A 21,343-nucleotide genomic window follows, 5' to 3' on the forward strand; every position below is an offset into this window, starting at 1 on the left:
CTGAGTTTCGAAGAACATGTTTTTTTGGCTCATATTTATTTTTTCGATTTACGATTGGACCGTAAGACATAAAGAATTTGAAATCTACGATTTGAAATCAATGAATTCAAATGACTTGACATGACTTTATGTAAATTCAAATGACCTCAAGAAATAAGGGAAATTTTGGATAACTTCAGGAGAGTTCAAATGACTTCAGGCATTTGAGAATATTTCGAATGAATTCAGGAGAATTTGAATGACTTGTAGTGACATCATGTACATGCAAATAACCTCAGGTATTTAAGGAGATTTCGAATGACTTTAGGAGGATTCAAGTGACTTCATGTGAAATAAAATAACTTTATAAATTTCAGGATATTTCAAGTAACTTAAGAAGAATTCAAATGACTTGAAGTGACTTCACGTGAAATCAAATTACATATTTCGAAAAGTTTCATTACAAGTGTAAACCTGATTTTACGACTATTCAACCCCTCGACCAGAGTTTCATTTTCCATTGGGAAGTATAAAATGAAAAATAATTATATTATCCTTACCCAAGTCCATTAACAAAGAACTTCTCTGTTATGTAGTCCCGACAATTTGAATTTTCAAATGATAGGTAGAATTTATAATCAGCATCCAGCATGTCGAAGCAAGCTTGAGCTTCAGATCGTGGACAACTTAAGCTGCCACATCTACCATAAATATCGACTTGGATATACTTTGATAAATCTTTGGCATACTGCATCCTCTGATTCTTAGCATAGCAATTAGAAACAAACCAGGCGACCTTTAAATCAACAAATTATTCAATCAATTCCAATTTCAAAAACTAGCCTATTATATATACAATTGGTGTGCTTCAACTTATTTTAAACAAAATAAATAAATAACGGGACAGTACTTTAAATATTTATTATCTTATGGGTAAGGTCGAGACATTTTGTTACGACTTTTTATGATCGAGGGTGGGGGGGGGGGGCGGACATACCTTCATTTATGTACGTAAATTTCAAAAATTCGCAAATGAAAACAAAGAAACTAGCAGTGATTGTACAGGAAATTATTATGAATTTAACTTTACGCACGAAATAAACCTGATAAGTGAAAAATGAACTTCATGATGTGACATCAGCTGAGGGCCAAACAATAATGACAATCGCGTGGGACGAAACTTAATATTTTTACTAACTTGAAAAAAAAAGTTTTTTACAGCAAGGGCATTTGGATATTATTTTATATTTTTTCAATATATATGTTTGTTTAAATAATTAAATCGTTTTTAAATTTTTAAACCATTTTTTTCTGGAAAAAGATCTTCTCCTTTCGCTCGCTGGGATTCGAACCACAGAGCTTCCGATTGCCAGTCGGGTGCTTTCCCATTAAGCTACTAGAGAGATCGACAGAAGAAACCTTCTTTAAAAATACAGGCATTATTAGTCCAGGTGATACAAGTCAAATTTTTCAAGGAAAAATCATTATCATAAGAAAATAAAATAATTTCTTAACGTCCGTATAGACTAGATAGAATTGTGAATTTAAAAAGATTTTAATCTAGTCTTTATAGACGTTAAGAAAGTGTGTTATTCTCGCATAATAATACAGAGTCTCTAAAAATCGAATTGCTCATAAAATATAAAAAATGAGGGCTGTAAGTCTATGCGAAGTTTCAAGGGAACACTGAAAGTTTCGTGAGTTTCAGAAACGTTTGAAAGTTTCCTAGTATTTTAAATTTAATTAAAAACGCTTTAAATGCAACTAAAAACGCTTGAGATTCCTAAAATGTTAAGTTAAAATTCTATGTTCTCTACGAAATAGATATATTTTTAAGTTAATATTTTAATGTTTTTGGTTTAGAATTGTTTACAATAAAACAGCTAAAATAATTAAAAGATTATAACTATTGATTTAATTAAACTCGTGACAAAAAAATCATTGCATTATTTTATTCAGTCTTAATCGTAGAATTAAAATTATTTAAAACTATAGAACTCGACTGGGTTCAATTGCACAAAACATAATTAATTTAGATTCTTCAATTGTTATTAATAACGCAATTAGAATGATTGAAGAGCCATAAAAATTGATTTAATATGATTGGTGAAAAATATATTCAATTTCATTCATAATACAAAATTATTTAAAGCTTTAGAAATAGATTGGTTTAAATTACGGAAAATGTAATTGATTCTCATTCCGAAAATTATTTTCTATAATCTGAGTGAATTTATTGAAAATTAATAGAATTGGATTGGATTTATTTATGAAAAAATTATTGAATATAACTCATTGTTATTCATTATTAAAATGTAATTAAACTTTTTCAAAATTATTCATATAAAGATGATTGAGATATGAATGATTATTGAGCTATCCGACATTTATTTAAAATATTTAAAAGCAATAGAACTTTATTTATTTTCAATAAATTTAGTAATCCATTATTAGCACGGTGTATATATCCTTGTGTTATGGAACGAAATTATTATTCTACTGTTTTGAAAGTTCAATGATCAGTCTTAAACTTTTTGTTTATTCACAAAATATTGAAATATCTGGAAGAATATCCAACTGCAAGTCTCGATTGTAAAACATATATTTCGTTAATTTTATCATTCTAAACTTTAGGTTATAACTAGTAATTTTGTCAAATTCTGTCGAAATTTTTGCAAAACTTTACCCTTGCAAAATATATCTGTAATATTAATTTTATATTTACGCATGTTAGGGTTTACATTGCTAGAAATTAATAAAAATATGTCAATAAATGACAAAAACATGTACAATCCATTCTGGCAAATACTGTAGATGAGAGTACTTGAATATGAGATATTCTCGTAATATGAGAAAGCGGGATATCAGCTAAACTAAGAGACCCACTCTGTTGGTTCTATCACTAACTTGTAGCCCTTAAAGAAAGAGTAATTTCGTGATATAATCCATTTTTCATTGGGCTTCTAAAAATTATAGGCGAACTTTTTGTGAAATCGATGGTGGTCGAGTTCTTGGAAGGGAATTCTTTAAACCCTATTTATTATTCATTAACTATGTAATTAGCAGTAAAGTTTGTCTAGAGTGATGGGGATTGAATAACTAAGTAGGAAAATATCGATAATGTTAAAGTTTTTCATTGTACAGATCAGGCATAGTAAGTGCATAGTTGCACGGTGTGGTTCTCAGAATATGAGATACATGTGGTTTTTATAACACTGTAGCTGCGCGGGGGAAATTGTTTACAAAAGTGTGTGTACTGCAAAAACTAAATATATCTAAATAGCAGTAAATTTATACTTCGGAAACACAGAATGAAGTTTTTTATTAAAAATAATACTTTATTTTTTATTTTATTAGCTATTTCCTGGGGCATCTCATATTATGAGAATAGTTTGACGAGTTTGGAAAAAGCACTTTTTCACATTTTTTGTATTTTCAGCATAAAAAAAGTTTTTAATAAAATTTTCTATTTGAGCTTCTTATGACAAACTAAATTTCCTTTAAAATTACCTATATTACTTTTAAATTCAGCACATAGAATTTCAACAATCACGCCCGAGTTGATTTCTCATATTTGGGTACTCTCCTCTATGCTTTATCAATTAATAATCAGCTGATCCAGCAGTATAGGAAACTGAGAAAAAAAGTACTGTCGATAATATCTCACTGCTACCAATAGAAAATCTACACGCGTACACGCGCGCGTTTTTAAATGCAAAATGAGAAGATTTTTGGTTCTGCCTAATTTATTTTTCAGTATCTTTGACCATACATTATATTCATACGCAAAACTGTTCTAGTGTCGTCTGAGTGTCTTCAGGGGCACCACCCCAACAGGGGCAAGGGTGAGCACCCACCCTGAGGGTCCACGCCAGTCCGCCGCTGAAACTAGAGATTGAATTTAGAATCTAAATTTTCTATTTATTTCTGCCTTCCGACAAGTTTTTATTGCTACATTACAAGTTGCTGTAAGAACCTGGGGTGGACATTAACTTCGAACAATATCGTTTCTCGATCTTGTCTCTGAGACTAGTTCCTCATTCCGTCAAATTAGTTTGGCACCTTGATTTATCAAAACAGGCCATCAATATTTCCATGAACAGGGTTAAACGTAAACCAATCGAAAGTTCTGAGAAACGCACGACTCCATCATTTTTAATCTCGGCCATCATTGTGACTTGTCGCAGTAAATACTCTTCGTCTTTTTAATATTAGGGTGATTATTTTATCAGCAAAAGTTTTCTATGAAAATTGGTATCATATCTCGGGGATTTTTTTGGCAGATCCATAGTTCATAGTTCATCTGTCTTTTTCCGGATGGGCTGACTGGGATGATCTGGTTAACTACTCCTAAACTAAAACCTTGCTCTGATATTCTTGCTTTTCGATTTAATCAGTGCGCGCGCAAGAAATTGAAACTCTCTCTTGCGGTCAGCTAAGCACGGTCAAACTCACGAAGCGCTGTCGGTTGGATTCAAACATTTGACCCTTTTCGCTGACGGATTTATGTCGCCATGCGGATTTCGAAGGTACAGCAGGTTCTCGAACGCCGTTTGACTTTACGTTCCTACAAATGAAAATCCTACTATAGAAATGGATCCTAAAGCTTTCACTTAGCAGAGTCAGCAGTAGAATGGCCCCGCATAGCTTACGCAGAGTAAAGCCTACTAGCCACCGTTTTTCATTTTCACGACAAAGCTTTCTTCACTGATCCTCCCGAAGCAAACTATATTGAATTTAAGGGGCTATCCATTTCGATTCGTCACGCACACTGGAACCTTACTCCCATAAGCAATTTCTCTTCATCGACTCGTTTGACGAGAAATATTGCCCATTGCTTGCACTCTAAACATAAACTCGTCGCATTATACTCATTAATCGATTCTACCGGAACTTTAGAGTTTGAAGTAGACCTAGCGAAATCTTCTTCGCCTATGATCAACGACACAAAGTTATCTAGTTCGACGACAGCCTTCTTGCAAAACTTATTATTGACTTGTCTTCAGAAATCCGATCAACTGCTCAGGGATCTTCCTGCTGCAAAATTTGTCTGTTTACGCCGTAGAAATTGAAGCATACGTGAGCTTCTAGCCTCTACTTCCAATCACGGACGATCTAGAAGATCTCAATGCTTTAGCTCCCAGTAATTCTCTGGTAAGTAGAACATTAGAACGAATTTCCGGAGCAGAAATTTCGGATAAGGAACTGCACTTTGCAACTCACAGGCATTTCGTTTGAACTATCCGCAACCAATTTCGAAAACGGTAATCTCATAAGTGTTTTTACATAGTTTCAAGACGTATGAGCAAGTTTAATTCCAGACAGGGTAGACTTTTGCGATGAGCCACCGTTTAAAAATCTTGTGGGATCAATAATCGCTTCATCATCACATTGTCTTGGTTATCGGTTGTGCGTGTGCAGAATGCAGCCCATTGCGCTCGATGGCGGGCGAAACCTAATTTATTACTTATGCACGAAAACTTATTGTATGTGTCATGGCAGACGGCACTTAACTCTTGAAATCTATACATGGAATTTATTTCGTTCCTACGAACGAGGCGAACAGGATATTAATAATTTATTTGGTGTTATTTTCTTTCTTTTGAGTGACCTTCGGGGTTTATTGTCGACAAAATGGTCTTCATCCAATGCTAATTCTTCTTGTCAGTATTTCTTTCGCTTTTGGTTTCTTTAAAGTGATTTTCCCAACTCGATCGTCTTCTGATGCTGTGGGAAGTAAAGATATTGATGATATATGACTTTCGGTTGCGTGCTTGGTTGGATCGACTCAAGGACATATATTCTGGATTACTTCGATAAGGCATTGTTTAACTGGACCAGATCTAATTTCTTCGCTGCCTTATTCCCTAATAAATTCAGCATCAATAAGAACAAAATGAATGTTCAAATATGAAAAAGTAGTAAAATGAAATAACATAAAAATAGAATATAATTCAAATAAATTGTTATTATTGTAATAACATTTATATTTTTGAAATCACAGTAATAAGTGATGTTTATTTTAGAAAAATTGCACAAGGAGTCAGAGTTTTCCAAGGAGGTCACTCAGTGGCTTATCCTTGAAATATTCGCTTTTCAAGTGAAGAAGTTTAAAAATGCCAATTTCTGCATATGAAAAGAATGGTTAAATATAAATATTTCGTGGCTCTTTAAATAGATTTAATAGTCAAATTAAACGAAAAAAATTTGCGAAAAATTCCCTTAGCAGGAATTGAGCCGGGACATTCGGATTTCACACTCGTAGCACTACCGCCTGATCTGACCGGACTGAAAAAAGTTTGTCTCGCGATCCATGTAATGTGCTTGGATTTTTTTTTAATTTGCTAATAAAACTTTTCAAAATCGAAATGATAATATGATGTTTAGAAATAGATTAGTAATATATTTCTTACCTTTCTCGTCTTGTTCGCAGCATAATTAATAGTCTGTTGGATTTTACTAACTCTAGGATGAAAATTGAGCCATCTGTTGTATGGCGCTACTATGTCACTATCTCGGCGATAAGTTGCAGTCCAATTCACTACAATATTTTTGAGACCCTTCGCATAATAGGGAGATTCCAAAATGTAGATCACCCATACCTAAATACCAGAAAATATTTATTATAATTAACAATTATTCAATAATTTAAAGTTTCGACAATTATATAGAATAAATTGAGAATCCGATTGATAAACCAAAAACACATTTAGATTCGTCTTTTCCTACTTCCCCCTTTCCTCGCTATCCTAGCTAACACTCTTCTTCTACTACTTACTTCCTCCAACCTTTAGTTCTTCTTTAATACTTCTCCACCACTGTTAACCTTCATTTCTAATCGTTTCCCCTACTTTCCCCTGCTTAGTCTCACTTCTTCGACTTCCCCTCCTTAATTTACTGTACTCCCCTCCCTTAATTTTCACTACCCTTTCGCATTTTTCTAGTTCCGCTTTCCCTAATTTCCTCTCACTGCCATATCCTCATTTCCCTCACTTTCCCAACTCTCCTCATTTCTTCCCACGTCCACAACCTAGTTTTCCCTACTTCGAAACCCCGCACATTACCCTCCATCATTAAGCCACCTCTAATGAAAAATAGACAAAAAGTTTTTAAAATTCTACAAAAACCGCAACATTCTACTATTAAGCAAAGAGAATAACATTATTAATAATAGAAAATTATTCAAAGAATCACTCGTATTGACATTGATAAACTATCACCTCCCTCTTATTGAAAATTAAACAACAATTGGAAAATTTGGAAAAAAAGCCTGGACTTTGTTACTCTATTCGATAATAAAATTCCTGAAGACAATAATAAATTGTTTAAACAATTTACTTAAACATATAATTATCATTGTGAAATGGTTTATTATGTACCCGAAATAATTTTAATAAAAAAGAGCGCAAACAATTATAATTAGCGTCGACAACTCGCAAAACCAATTCTTTCATTTATGGGGTTTTTATGGGATCCTATAAGGCAGACTTTTGGGGGTGATATTTAAACAGTACTATTTTATTTACATTCTTTGGCTAATTGTAAAGAGAAATGTGGAATTCCAACTGGATTCAGCAAATATTGAGTATTCTGAATAAAATATTTAAAAACACATCTTTTATCTAAAATAGGCAGAATAAGAGTCCTTTTCCTGCCCGCGGAGCGGCAGTAAAATAGCACTTTAGTGTACCGCTACGAGCGCGCATGTGAAGCGGCAGCAAGGAGGAAGAAGTGCGTGATAACTGAAAAAAAAATAAACGAAATGAGTGAGAAGAATTAATTTCTGAATCTACGTTGAACTACGAAGTGCGTTTTGGACTTATAACGTTACCCCACACGCGTGCATACGCGTATTGAAACTTTGACAGAAAATGCATCGCATAAGCGATGAAATTTTCGAAAAACTTGTACTTTTGAAAGAATATAAAGTTTTATGGAAAGCTTTAAGTAAACTGCAGCATAGAATTCTAAACTTAATAATAATTTAAATAAAAGGCATCTTCTAGACAGATTCAGTATTTTGTTATTACTTTACCTAACTTTAAATGTAATAGTTATTTTTATTAAAATTTTCAATAAAATGTACCAAGTTCTTAAGATTCCTTTCGTACATTCAAATAATTCATTAATGTATTTAACGCATTTAATGTATTTAATAAAAAAATTAACGGCAAGGTAACGCGTTAATTTTTCTCAGTAACGGTAACGCTGTATTAAAAAAAATAACGGTAACGGGTTACAAACTTTTAGGCGATAACCGTAACGTTAACGCGTTACTTTCAGACAGTAACGTGTCAAATACTGGACCTTTCCAGAAGTATTTCCTAAAAAGAAATTTCTCAGTTCTGTTTATTATTAAGAAGGCTTCAAATGTTAATTCAAAAGCAATTATTGCATTCAAAAGATTTAAAAAAATACGCCTTCAATCAAAAATAATTGGTTCATGTAAAACACCTTAAAACCAAAACCACGGACAGGCGGGCGATACAGCCGAATGAAGAAACAAACTCTCATTAGTGATAAAAAACAAATTAGCAAACCTATTTGTAATTTGGCAGGCTCATCTAGCATGATAATGAGTTTAAAATAGTGTGTTATTTACCTAGGGGGAAAAGAGGGACTTTTCGACGAGTGTATGTTTTCTGTATAAGTTTTTTTAGGCGAGCGTGTATCTCAAGCTGGAGATGAGTACTAAAAACATCCACAAGTCGAAAAAGTCCCTCTCCCCCTTGTCGCACACGACATTTTTTGTAACAAATTGATGATTTAAGACATTTCTCGAAATGTAGACATGACTTCAAACTATATTAGACTTAAAATAAAGGAAGTATGATTTGCAGGAAATTGTCAGGAAGTTTCTCAGAATATTCTTAGGAATTTTTTGGCAATTTACGGTGATTTGAACAATTATATATTGTAACTTTCCAAAAATTACCGCAAAATTCTATAATCTGCTACCAAAATTTTCTCACAGTTCTTATGGGAAATGGGCTGATTATTGTAAAATGCGAGAACATAGTTGTGTAATTTTTATCATTTCTCTTTGACGTCACTTTTTACTCCCTTGCGAGTAAAAAGTAGAGAGCCCCGTTTTATAGACTTCAAAAAGGGCGAAAATCATGCTTGTGTCATTAAAAATTATTTTTTCTTCACTTTATCATAAACAAGTAAAGCGCCTTGATACTACATGTACTAATGCTACTAAATCTCCGACAATTTCTTATTGAACTTTATGGGTCATAAAACCCAAAAAGACACTTCGCTCAAGAGAGAACTGGACAAAGTCAAACAAAAGAAAAGTGTTTAAAAATCTAAAAAAATTTCGGCAGGTTATGAGCCCAGTACTTTCAGAGTGCATAAAGATCTAATTTCCATGTTTTTGTAGCATATAAGCAACTAAGAAAATAATTGAAAATTAAAAAAAATTCTTGGTTTCATTTTGAAGGTAATTTTTCCTAGTATTTTGCTAATTTATTAGGTTAATTTTATAATTTTTCTTTAATTCTGTCCTAGAGTCAAACAATAAAAAGAATTATTATGACCTTGAAATAAATTATTTGTAGACTTGATTTATTCAACAAAACAAGCATTTACTTTTACGGGGATTCAAATACCTGATTAACAGGTCTTTGTTCCTTTGGATCCACATAGGCTTTGAATAAACGTAAGTCAGCCTCGGCAGGATTATCACGAATTATTGTACATGAGCTAACGGGGCAACCCTCTTCTATAAAAATATCTTGCCCAACTTTGGCCTCACTCATCTCTCTGGGAACAAAAACTTTCTTTAAGGGTATTTCAGGATTCATTTTGTGGTATTCCGGAGGTACGAACATCAGCTGAAAACGTAAAAATTATTCAAATATTATAAAAAACTGAGATCCGGAAATTTGATCCGCAATGGTTAAAAATATCTTCCAATATATTAAAAGGGATAAGAAAGTTACTGTTACAATAAGAGCTTTAGCAGGTGATCTAGTTTACAAGCAATCGGTATAAATATTGGAAGTGTCTACATTTACGAAAAAATTCAGCTATAGGTACCGAAATTCGGGTAGAAATAGGCTCTTCCATCAAATTGGTAAATTATAAATGCAAAGATTTTAAAGGATTTACGAGATTTCAATGATTCCAAAGTATACACATAATTTATTTAAAACTCTTTAATTTTGAATATTCTTAACTGAAAACTTTTAATTTTCAAAGATGTGTACAAGACAATTCTTAAATTATGAAGATTTTCAAGATCAAATGTCAAAACTTTCAATTCTCAAAATTCCAAATTAATGAAATTTGAAAGTTAATTCATTTAAATGACGGCATTTTTAATCTTAAACTTAAATGATAATTAATTTTAAGTTGCTCATTTCAAAAATTCAAACTCTTTATTTTAAAAATCTTCAATTAAAAGTTCCACAGTTTGGAGTATTCACAATTCAAACTCTTCAATCTTAACGATTTTCAATTTAAATGTCTTGATTTTAAATGATTTGAATTAAGTATTCTGCAATTTTAAAGAGTTTCAATTGACAATGCCTAAATTTTAAAAATTTTGAATTACAAATAATTTCTTTTTCAAAAGTTATATTCGAAAGCTATGTAATTTGGAACATTTATTAGAATATTTCCATTTTCAAGACTTAAAGCAAAAAGTTCTTCCATTTTCACGAATTTCGATACAAAACTCTTTAATTTTGAAGATTTATAAATAAAAACTCTTGAATTTTGAAAGTTCAAAAATACATAATTCTTAATTTGTGATAATTTTGAAGATCAAAAGTCAAAAAATTAAAGTTCACGAAGTTGATGAAATTGCCAATGTAAATCATCAAAATGGCAGAATTATTAATTGCAGATCAAAACTTCTACCATCTTTGATTTTAAATGTTTTATCTGAGGTAATCTTGAAATTTTTTGAAAATTTAGTTGGAAATTCATCAATATTAACTTTAAATTCAAAATTTGTCAATATTGAATATTTTGCAATGAGGACTCTTTAATATTATTATTAATAATAATAATTCTTTTATGTTTTTCAAACTGTTCTTTTAATCAGCTACGAAGCTGTTATTGTCATAAATTTTAATAAATTGGAAGCCGAAATCTTTTCACCGTAAATATATATATAAGAATTTAAAAAATATTACACTTCATGAATAACGAATAATATAAAATTCTAGTGGAATGAATTCATGTTTATTTCTTAAATTTGCATGAATTCGGGATGAGTTAATTAACGAAAAACCTTGGAATTATTAACTTACAATACAAAATTTAAACATCACTGTTCGACAATAATGCAATTTCTTAAATCGTTAATAATTATAAAAAACAAGGTTTTTAATAATGACATTGCATTTTGCAACTGGAAAAAAATATAGTTACGGCTTTTCTCAAAATAAACTCTCTACATTTAACGGTGTTTTCCAAAACTTATGGACACTCGTCGAAAAAATCCCACTTCTCCCCCTGGATGCATAATAAACTATTTAGCTGAATTTTTATTAAACAATCCTTCTTTTAATTTACTTTACCTGATTTAAAAGCCTGTCATCATTGGGATCTTCATCGGGCCAAAGACGTGCTAATCGTCTTCCACTATGTCGAGATATTATAGCCGGATCAGGTTGTCTCTTTCCACCTTTCATGTACCAAGGCCTTTTTGAAAGGTCGGTAGTGTCCAGAAAACTTTCCGCCACGTTCGCCACAACTGTTGCATTTAGCATCTTTAAATTTTTCAGGATTAAGTTCCTACATCTGTTTTCGAGCGTGGACGAGTTTTTACACAACACTCAGAAAAATGTTTATCTGAATGAAAAAAAAAAACACTTCTCCAACTATATAATTAACCTAGAATTTTCTTGATTCAAATAAAACTTCTTTGAATAAAACAGCGCACAGTGGTTTGAATCGGAAATTTATTAAACCATCCAGCCATTTCCCTTCCGGGGTAGGCGTGACTAACTCGTTGGGGAAGGGAGTAATGTGAGGAAGGGGTTTACATGTTTTAGATTGATCCACAATTCTCGTGTTATTTATTCTCGTGTTATTTATTGTCCCCTAAAATAGTCTCTGAACGCGTCTAGTATCTAGTCTGCATCATATAGCATTTCCCCATTACTATTTATCACATGGAAAAATTCTGTACTTTCATTTTCCTTCATTTTTTTATGAAGCAGTTTCTTGCTTCGTTCAAAGTCATTTTCTATTTCGTTCTCTTCTTCTACTCTAATTTTATCTTTACTCTTCTTAATTAATCGTTTGAGTACCCTCTTTTTGTGTCTGTAATCATTTGTACGTCTATTTCTTTCCTCATCGTCAAGACCAGCGACGCTCAAAGTTTTCCTGTACGCTTCTTTCTTTGCTTTTCGAGCATCCTGAATTTTATCATTCCCCCACGCATCACCAGACATTCAACTTTGTCCAAACGCCTTCTTTATCTTTGTTTTTTATAAGCGCCTCCTGTGTTGCCCCATCTATGCCTGCGGTTATCTCATTTTGGAAATATATTCGCACATCCGGTATTTGTAGATTCTCAATTTTGATTCGCGTTTGTTTTGCTTTCTTGGTTCTCTTTTCTTCCCATGCCCGACCTAAGTTAATTTTGGAGATCAGAAGGTAATGATCAGTATTGCATTCAGAACCCCTTATAACAAAGTATTTGTATTAAACAAACCCCTTTCTAAGCATAAGCCAACTAATTTATTTTTTTTATAGTTTTTTCTTAAATCCCCAAAATTACCTAGTACTCTTTCTGTATCATGATTTTGGATGCCTACCCATCCATTTATATCTCCTAGCAGAATTATTCTTTCACCACAATCGCAAATATTTATTTTGTCATTTATAGTGACCCAAATCTTCTGATTTCTACTTTTATTCTAGCCCACAGCAATCTGGGAGATACGAAATAATGATCTCCGAGATGCTGCTCGACTATCGGTTCGCGCGCTTCGCGCTCGATGATATGTTTATCTCGCGCTCCACGCTCGATTATGTGTTTATCTCACGCTTCGCGCTCGGTTGTGTATTTACCTCGTATTTGTTTATTATTTAGCATTAAATTGTGTTCTTAGCTGCGCTGAAATACGCATCATTTCAATGAATGTACATCATTGCAATTCATAATATGCATGGAAATTAAAAAATACTTATTTCTACTGCCTTGTTTTTATCATTTTTTATTTTTAATCTTCATTTTCACGATTAAAAAAAAACACTTTCTGTAAAAAAAAATCTCGTTAAAAATTTGTAAATCTTTTTTTGTTGAATTAATTCAGACAAATTTATTCTCGTAGCTTGTATCGCTTGTACACGAATTTAGGTTTCTTTATTTTCACTGTTGTTTTTGACGAATAAAACAAAAACTACTCATCATATAAAAAAGTAATTTATGAGAAGTTTTTAAATATTTTTTAGGTGCGCAAATTTTTTCAATCTATCACTTTTAGTGTCTTGCTTTTTTTGAACACGAACATTTTTGGAAATACTCTGTTTGACATTTCCATCAAAAATGGCTAGGTAACGAAAACAATCTTTCTTTTTGTTCCCTCAAACTGTGTGCCAAAGCTAAATCCAATCGCATTAGTCTTTCGAAAGTTATCCGGTATACAGGCAATGAAAACGACAAGCAGACACCTCCGTAAAAACTGATTTCTTCTGGCTCAGGAGAACTCAAAACGTGGACATTTGATGAAATCTTTGAAAGTTAGTTTTCAAATAAAACTAATACCTTCTCATTATGGATGAAAAAATAAAAATATAAAATGATAAAACTGAAAGAATCTCATCCATGGAGGTTCTTACGCAACTAATGCTGATTACTACTAAAATAATGTTTGACATCGGTGAAAATCGGTGAAAAATTGTAGGCTGTAGTGACTATTCAATAAGCACTAGCACAAAATGAAATGGTTTTATAAACTAATAGGATAGCAGTACCACACTAAGAAAAATTTTTTGTTAAAAAAAACGTTTGACACTATTTTAAATATGGAATATATTTGATTCAAATCAAATTTGTTTGAGTTAAGCAACGTTGTTCATATAAAATACATTTCACTCAAATCAAACAAATATTTTGGAAATTCAATGAAATATTGGTTTCACCCTAAACCAAACAAAGATTTATTTTTAATTCAGACAAACATTTTTCCAAGTGTGACATTTTTTGTCTCCGAATTTCTTTATCCTGTCTGAAAAAGGTGATATAACGAAATGTGTAAAAAATCTCGCAATCATTGCTGCTGGAAACCTGAAACTCATTAGATTTAAGGACAGTTTTTTTTTGTTCATAATAATAAAATTTACAAGCTTCAACAATTTCGGATTTCGTTAATGTTTTTCCTCGAAAATTAATATTTTCGTTCCGAAATAATTAGATATCAAAGAAGGTTCGTAATTTTTAAACAATTTTATGCTATGATATCGTTTTACATTTCGAATAAGGTTTAAAATAACGAAATATTTTTTTTATTTTCTGTTACTCTTTCTATCGTAAATTATTACCATGTTTTACTAAAAAGTATTTGATTTCAAAGAATATTTTTAATGTTACTAAAACTTTAGGTTATGTTTCACATGGAGTTAGTATTTTTCAACAAAAAACATTTGATTTAAATTCACGATTTTGATTTAAAATAATAAAATGTACACGTTTCCACATTTTCGGTTTCTATTAGTGTTTTTCGTCGGAAATTTAGGGTTTTTTTTCAATCAAGAGATACCAAAAATGATTTAAAATTTATAAGCAATTTCAGGTAAGGTTGTCGTTTAACATCGAAAATGGGTATTTTTAATTTTTAAAATTCAACTTTGCAGGCGATTCACAACTTTCAACAATTATAAATAATGTTAGCGTTTTTCATCGGAAATATAGGTATAGATTTCAAAGAAGATTGACAATTTTTAAATAATTTAGAGTTATTTTTACGATTTTCACTGAAAGTGGGTTACTTCAAACAAAACTAATTACACTTCATTAAAGATTCACAATTCAGAAAAACTTTTTGTTCTGTTATATTAATGTTTTTCGTCAAAAATTGTTAGTCATAATTTTAAAAAATCATAAAATTTTCCTAATTATCATTATTTCTCGGACTATCTTTTAAAAGCAGTAAATAAACCATTGTTTTACATTTCTGGATTTTCTTCGCGTTTCATATCGAAAATGAGCAATTTTCGTATATAATCATGAGATTTCAATGAAGAAACAAAATTTAGTTTGACTATTAGATGAAGCTCGCATTTTTCACCTAAAATCGATATAGATTTCAAAAATTTACAAATTTTAAACATGAAATATTTGAACTTGGAAAACCACCATGAAATGTTTCTATTGCATTTGAAAAATATTAATAATATTTCGAAGTACAGAAAAGAAAAAAATTTATTTTGGTAGGCAAAAATAAAAAAGAGGAAAGAAAAATGAGCAGGCAACCAATCAGCAAAATAACTACGATGCCCTCTCCCTGACACCCTGGAATAAAGTTTCTACTTGCTCGAAACCATTTTTTTGTTTTTTTTTTGCTCTTTTTTCTTTATTTTATTTTCTGCCATGTTAAGGGTGCTGTATGAGTACAGAAATGTTGTTCATTATTTTTTACATTTTGTTTATCTAGACATTTTTCAATGTACCTTTACCGAGGTTCTGGTGGTTCGGAACCCACCTTAAGCTGTTGGTCCCCGCATCGTGTACTTGACTGCAACCCAGTCCGTCAATGATGGGGTAAAAACCAGGCTTTGTCCAATATGTCTGGGCAGACTGCTCTCATCAGATCACTTGATTGCATTATAAAAATGCGTCCGTGACTGATGATATATACCGGGACAGCCCCGTGCAAAATGATCAAATAAAAAAAATTCAACTCTAACCAAAAATGCCTTCGACATATTGGGCAATATAAGCCTGTGACATTATTTCAACACAGAAATGTTTTTGTTATAATAAAAAAACAAAAGAAATAAAAAGCGAAAGAAGGGTAATTGGTTGGTTGCTTTCCCATTATTCTTTCCTCTTTTTCATTTTTGTTTAAAAAAAAGGATTTTTTTCTTTTCTTTCTTAGAAAAGTTTTTATTTTATTTTTTCAAATTTAAATAGGAACATTTTATTGTTATTCTCCAAATTTGGTCGGTGGATTCTTTGATTTATTTTCAGAAATTCTGTACAATACCTTCATTATTTGACGTTAAATATAATTTTAAATTTGACTTTAATCTTATCTGAATTTCTTAAATTTCAAATAAATTATGTAATAATATTATTATTTATTATGATTACATAAAAATTCTTACCTGAGAGCTATCAACCACTCGGATGGACTGTATTTGCCCGGCATCTTCACGTAAACTGTTCCAAATTTCTTTTTCCAAAACATTCATAATCACCAACAGCGTTCCCGTAAAGCAAAAAACGCATAGAAAACATAGTTTTAATGACAACATGGCAACTCTGCTATAGTCCAGTGTGTCAGTCATCATTGCCAGATTTCGACTAATCTGAAAAGAAAACAACAACTTGTTTGAAAAAAGATAAATAAATAAGAAATAATGTTAAAAACATTCTGGAATTAATTGGGAAGCAATAGAAAACATTTTTGTGATAAAGGTACATTAGGGAGGTCTGAGGTGTGTGTGTGTGTGTGTGTGTGTGTGTGTGTGTGTGTGTGTGTGTGTGTGTGTGTGTGTGTGTGTGTGTGTGTGTGTGTGTGTGTGTGTGTGTGTGTGTGTGTGTGTGTGTGTGTGTGTGTGTGTGTGTGTGTGTGTGTGTGTGTGTGTGTGTGTGTGTGTGTGTGTGTGTGTGTGTGTGTGTGTGTGTGTGTGTGTGTGTGTGTGCAGGGTTTCTCAAGCCGATTTTTATAAATAAAATGTTTAACTAGTTTAAATTTTCGCTTTCTGTATTTTATGATTCAGCATGCGAACAGTATAACCTTTTCAATAAATTACAGCATTCAGAGTTTCGGCAGAATTTAAAAACGGTATTTAAAGATATCAAAAGCCGGTTTTTGAATATAAAATGCTATGTTTTTTTTGCTGAAACTCTGAGTGATATATTTCAATAAAAAGATTAGTATGTATTTTTTTAATGAAAAAAACCGTTTTTGGACATTATTATTGTCACTTTACGGGAAGAATGTTTGACTTTTGATTTTTTTGTAAATAAGCAAATGGAAATATACAAAATCAGAACTATTAAAAAAACATGAACATTTAGGTTGTTACTTTTTCCTCCTTTTCACCCATTTTATCGTTTTTGAAAAATTTTCACTTTTTCACCTATCTTGAAAATCTGTCACCTATTTCACATTTTTAAAATTTAAAGATAAAATTCTGACAAAATTATCAATATTTGAATTGGATAAGGCAAATAAAGTAGTTATAAAATATCCAAAGGAAAATGAAAATTTATTCTTTATGTAATTCAATATTGTAAATAAATTAATCAGCCAATAATTAATTAATCTGCTAATAATATAGAAAGCGTTAAAGAGTTATTTACATCCAATAATTAAAATAGTTTTTACTTTATATTTTTCTGAAAATTTTAATTAAACTATTCCAGAAAAAAATATATAAGTTCATATTATTTCGAAATCAGAATTCAGATACTAATTTCACAACACAACAAAAATTGAATCAAATAATATAATTTAAATAGACGTATTTTATACTTTACTAAACTTTTATTATACAAATTATAACCTGTTGTTGAATTTTTTTACTAATTAAAAAAATATATTTACTAATAATTTTGAAAATTAAATTTAGATGCTTATGTCACACAATTGTAAGCATCATTAAAATTATATAATTGCAATAGACGTATTTGAGAGAAAAAGAACTTTTATTGCGAAAGTAATAGCTAATATTCAATTACATAATCTGAGAGGGAATAATCAATTTATATTACATAATTTAAAACTTTTTAAATTTAAACTTGATGTTATCCAATATTGTGATCAAAACTAATCAGCTAAAAATTAATGAAATAGTTCACAACATAAAAAGCCTTAAACGATTATTTTCATTGAAACAATCAAATTATTTCTATTTTACATTTTCTATTAATTTATAACTTCATTTTTTATTATTTGGATTTATCAATGATCTTTCAAAATTATGCCAGAAAATTCAATTTTTAATATAATGAATTAATAATCAATCAATCATTTCAAAACATAAAAAGCATTAAACAATTATTTTAAACGAAATTTTGAAATAATTTTCACTTTATATCTTAAATTTGGTTCAATTTGGTTACTTAAAATTTAAATCAATAATAACCTTTTATACAAATTTTATAAAAACAAAATCATATGCATATATAATTTTCAAATATTCGTGCAACACCGTCGCAAAGATTTAAAATAATTATAAGTGATTATAATGAAGAAATTTGAAATAAAAACAAATTCTAGCCGATATTCAATTACATAATCCTAAAGTAAATAATCAAACAAGGCAATATATTTAAAAGCAATTAATATTAAATCCTTATGTAATTTTTATATTGTGAAAAAATGTAAGCAGCTAATAATAATTATCTGATCAGTTTGAAACATAAAAGACAGCAATAATTTTTTTCACTGAAACATTCTATTAATGTATGTGTGCCTGTATGTCTATATTTCTGTATGTATGTATGTCTGCCTGTAGAATCCTAAGTTATAATTGTACTTTCAATGGCCGTCAGGTCTTCTATTCAGAAATTGTCACGTCGTAACTTTTAATTTGTTCTCTAAAATTTTAGTATCAACTGGATAGACGTCTTTTGTTTATTTAGGGAAAGTTTTTATGTTTTTACACGTAGCTTAAAGTCATTTTTGTTATAGTACGTATTGGCAGTTTAGAAGCTTAAGGCTTTTGCCTGTAAACTAAATTTCTTCCTAACCATTTTCCAGATTACAGTTTCAGATGTTTAAAATATCTCAAATGCAGCAGTTATACTAATCTAAGTTTGTCGATATTTTTGATTCTTAAAATCTCTATCTTTGTTCATCTCCCAACTCATTGCTGACCCTACCATATACAACATTTACCGCCGCACAGGTTTACAATTGTACTTGAATTTTCTCTGAAGATGATTTCACTTTCCAAAATATTCTGCGTTGCTATTTGAATGCGTTTCAATTCTCCTACTTTTAGATTTCCTCACCAATAAACAATAACCATCCCTTCTTCAACTTTGTACTTCACCTACGCTAAGCCTACTCTGACTGTATTTTCACAAATCAGTTACGAACTGCATTCCGTAGCAGAACGTAGTTAGTTTCATATCCGGTCTTCAACTTAATCTCATCTGAGATCCATAAATAATTATACCATTAACAGTTTACAAACCCTCCGAGAAATAATTGATTGGACACGATGAATAACGATTAAGAGTAATCAAAAGTTGAATCGGTTTAAATTGTTGCTAATTGTGCCAATTGTTCCGAATCGGATTGAATTGAGTAAATTCACTTGTCTGCAATACGCCCTATGCAGTTTTCGTTTGTAACACACATGACGCGCACGTGTTTATTGGTTAGATATTACATTTTTAGTAATTTAGCAAAAGTTTTAAGTGCAACAAAATATAATGTTCAGGCGGTATACCGAACGAAATGTTAAAAGTATATAGATTAACAACATGTAAAATTCATTCCGTTTAACGATGTGACAGTGATGTAGTCTGATTATCAGGTAAGCAATTTGATTTAGCGGGTATATTATTGTAAAACGTTTATTTACTTCTTATTAAATCTACATTGTTGAAATTTGTTTGACAGAGTAAAAATGCGCTCGTGAATAATTAAGGCAAAATCAAAATGCTGTAGTGAAAACTTTTAACCCCTAACTCAGAATAGTGGATACCCAATTGAAAACGATTGGCAACATTATAGAAGGTAGGATGGCGCCAATATTTTGAAGCTCAGACTAAAAAAATTATAAATAACTCCTTCAATTTTTAGTAGAAAAACTTATCCAATCCTTTTAAGTTTCTTGCAATATAACAATTTTGAATTTATAAATATGTTTGATATAAAATTCTTGACAATTCTAGTTTTAAATATTTAAAATATTAAATTTGGAATATTTAATTAGGTTCAAAAATAATTTATATACGTGCGGAATTCATCACAACAAATGGTTTTCCTTCCATAAGCACCGAAATTTTTTATATTCTCTCCTTCCTGAAACAGTGTTATTAATGGCCACATATTTCTGTAATTTTGTTCAAACTTTTTATTTAATAATCTGAAAAAAAGTTTAGTTTTGGTCTTTATGTCCATTTCTCTTTATCATAATTTCATAAAATCTTATGTAACCGTATGGACATTTTTCAACATTTTAGCATATTGAAGAATAAGAGTTTATTTTCAATTTACGAATTGTTTTCAACGTTTTTTATAAAAAGTTTCTATTAGGCTTGTCATTTTTACATATATTAATGAACGTTTGAGTTCCAGATTTTTCCTTCAATTTTAGTGGCTACCTTGCGAATAATAGAAAAATTGATTTTACGTCAATCATTAGTGGTAAAAAGGAAGTCATAATCTAAGGATTACCGAATATAACGTCACCGGCATTGATGTAAATTCACTATTCAATTTAGAAAGAATTTTGTTCATCATTTTGGGTACTTATATTTCAATGAACTAAAAATTTCTAAAGTTGAATTATTAAAAACTTTTTTTATTATAAAATAAAATTATGTGTTAGTAATTGGAAATAATTGAAAATTGAGACCTCTTTCTGACAAAAAAATATTTTATCTCTATTATTAATTTTTAATTGTTGCATTTTATTTAAGTAATAACAGCTTGGCATTTTTATATAATAAAATAATACTTTAATAGCTTTTATGAAGATTCACGTTTCTAAATTGTTCGCGTACTGTTTTCAAAAGCTTAACCGATTTTAAAACTTATAAAAATTTATAAAAAATTGCACTAAAATAAACAATCCAAGAGTGCATAATAAAAAATAAAAAATTTGCTTCATTTTCACAAAATCAACTTTTTTATTCATATCAGGTATGTGATTTTATATTTTCAACATAAAATACTATTAGCACATTTTTTTGTAGAACCACTTTCATTTCGTAAGAATTATTTACAAAACGTTTATTTACTTTATTTCATAATATATACTGTTTCAAATTTATATTATTCTGAAAAAGAAAATAACGGTCTTTAAATAATTCCCGCCAGACCAAAGACTGACATCACTTGGCAAATTCCAAGTACCCGATTCGAAACAACTGGAAATTAAAAATGCTCCATCGTTGCCAATTGTTTTGATGCAATTAAGAAATACGATTTGGAACGATTGAGATATTAGATATATTGGTTCTTATCGATCTCAATTGATTATTTCTAGA

General features: G+C 30.5%; 1 protein-coding gene across 1 annotated transcript in view; it reads right to left on the bottom strand.

Moving 5' to 3' along the window:
* LOC117178425 (glycoprotein 3-alpha-L-fucosyltransferase A-like) overlaps positions 1-21,343 on the bottom strand; it is a 34,449-nt gene that overhangs the window by 10,574 nt on the left and 2,532 nt on the right. Inside the window, exons 3-7 of the mRNA XM_033369852.1 lie at positions 16,273-16,476; positions 11,514-11,705; positions 9,594-9,818; positions 6,393-6,581; positions 540-775 (exon numbers count right to left, since the gene is read on the bottom strand). Of these exons, the coding sequence (XP_033225743.1) occupies positions 540-775; positions 6,393-6,581; positions 9,594-9,818; positions 11,514-11,705; positions 16,273-16,476 (1,046 nt within the window). The remainder of the gene's footprint in view (positions 1-539; positions 776-6,392; positions 6,582-9,593; positions 9,819-11,513; positions 11,706-16,272; positions 16,477-21,343) is intronic.

This window comes from Belonocnema kinseyi, chromosome 8 (genome assembly GCF_010883055.1).
Source record: "Belonocnema kinseyi isolate 2016_QV_RU_SX_M_011 chromosome 8, B_treatae_v1, whole genome shotgun sequence".
Lineage (NCBI taxonomy): Eukaryota > Metazoa > Arthropoda > Insecta > Hymenoptera > Cynipidae > Belonocnema > Belonocnema kinseyi.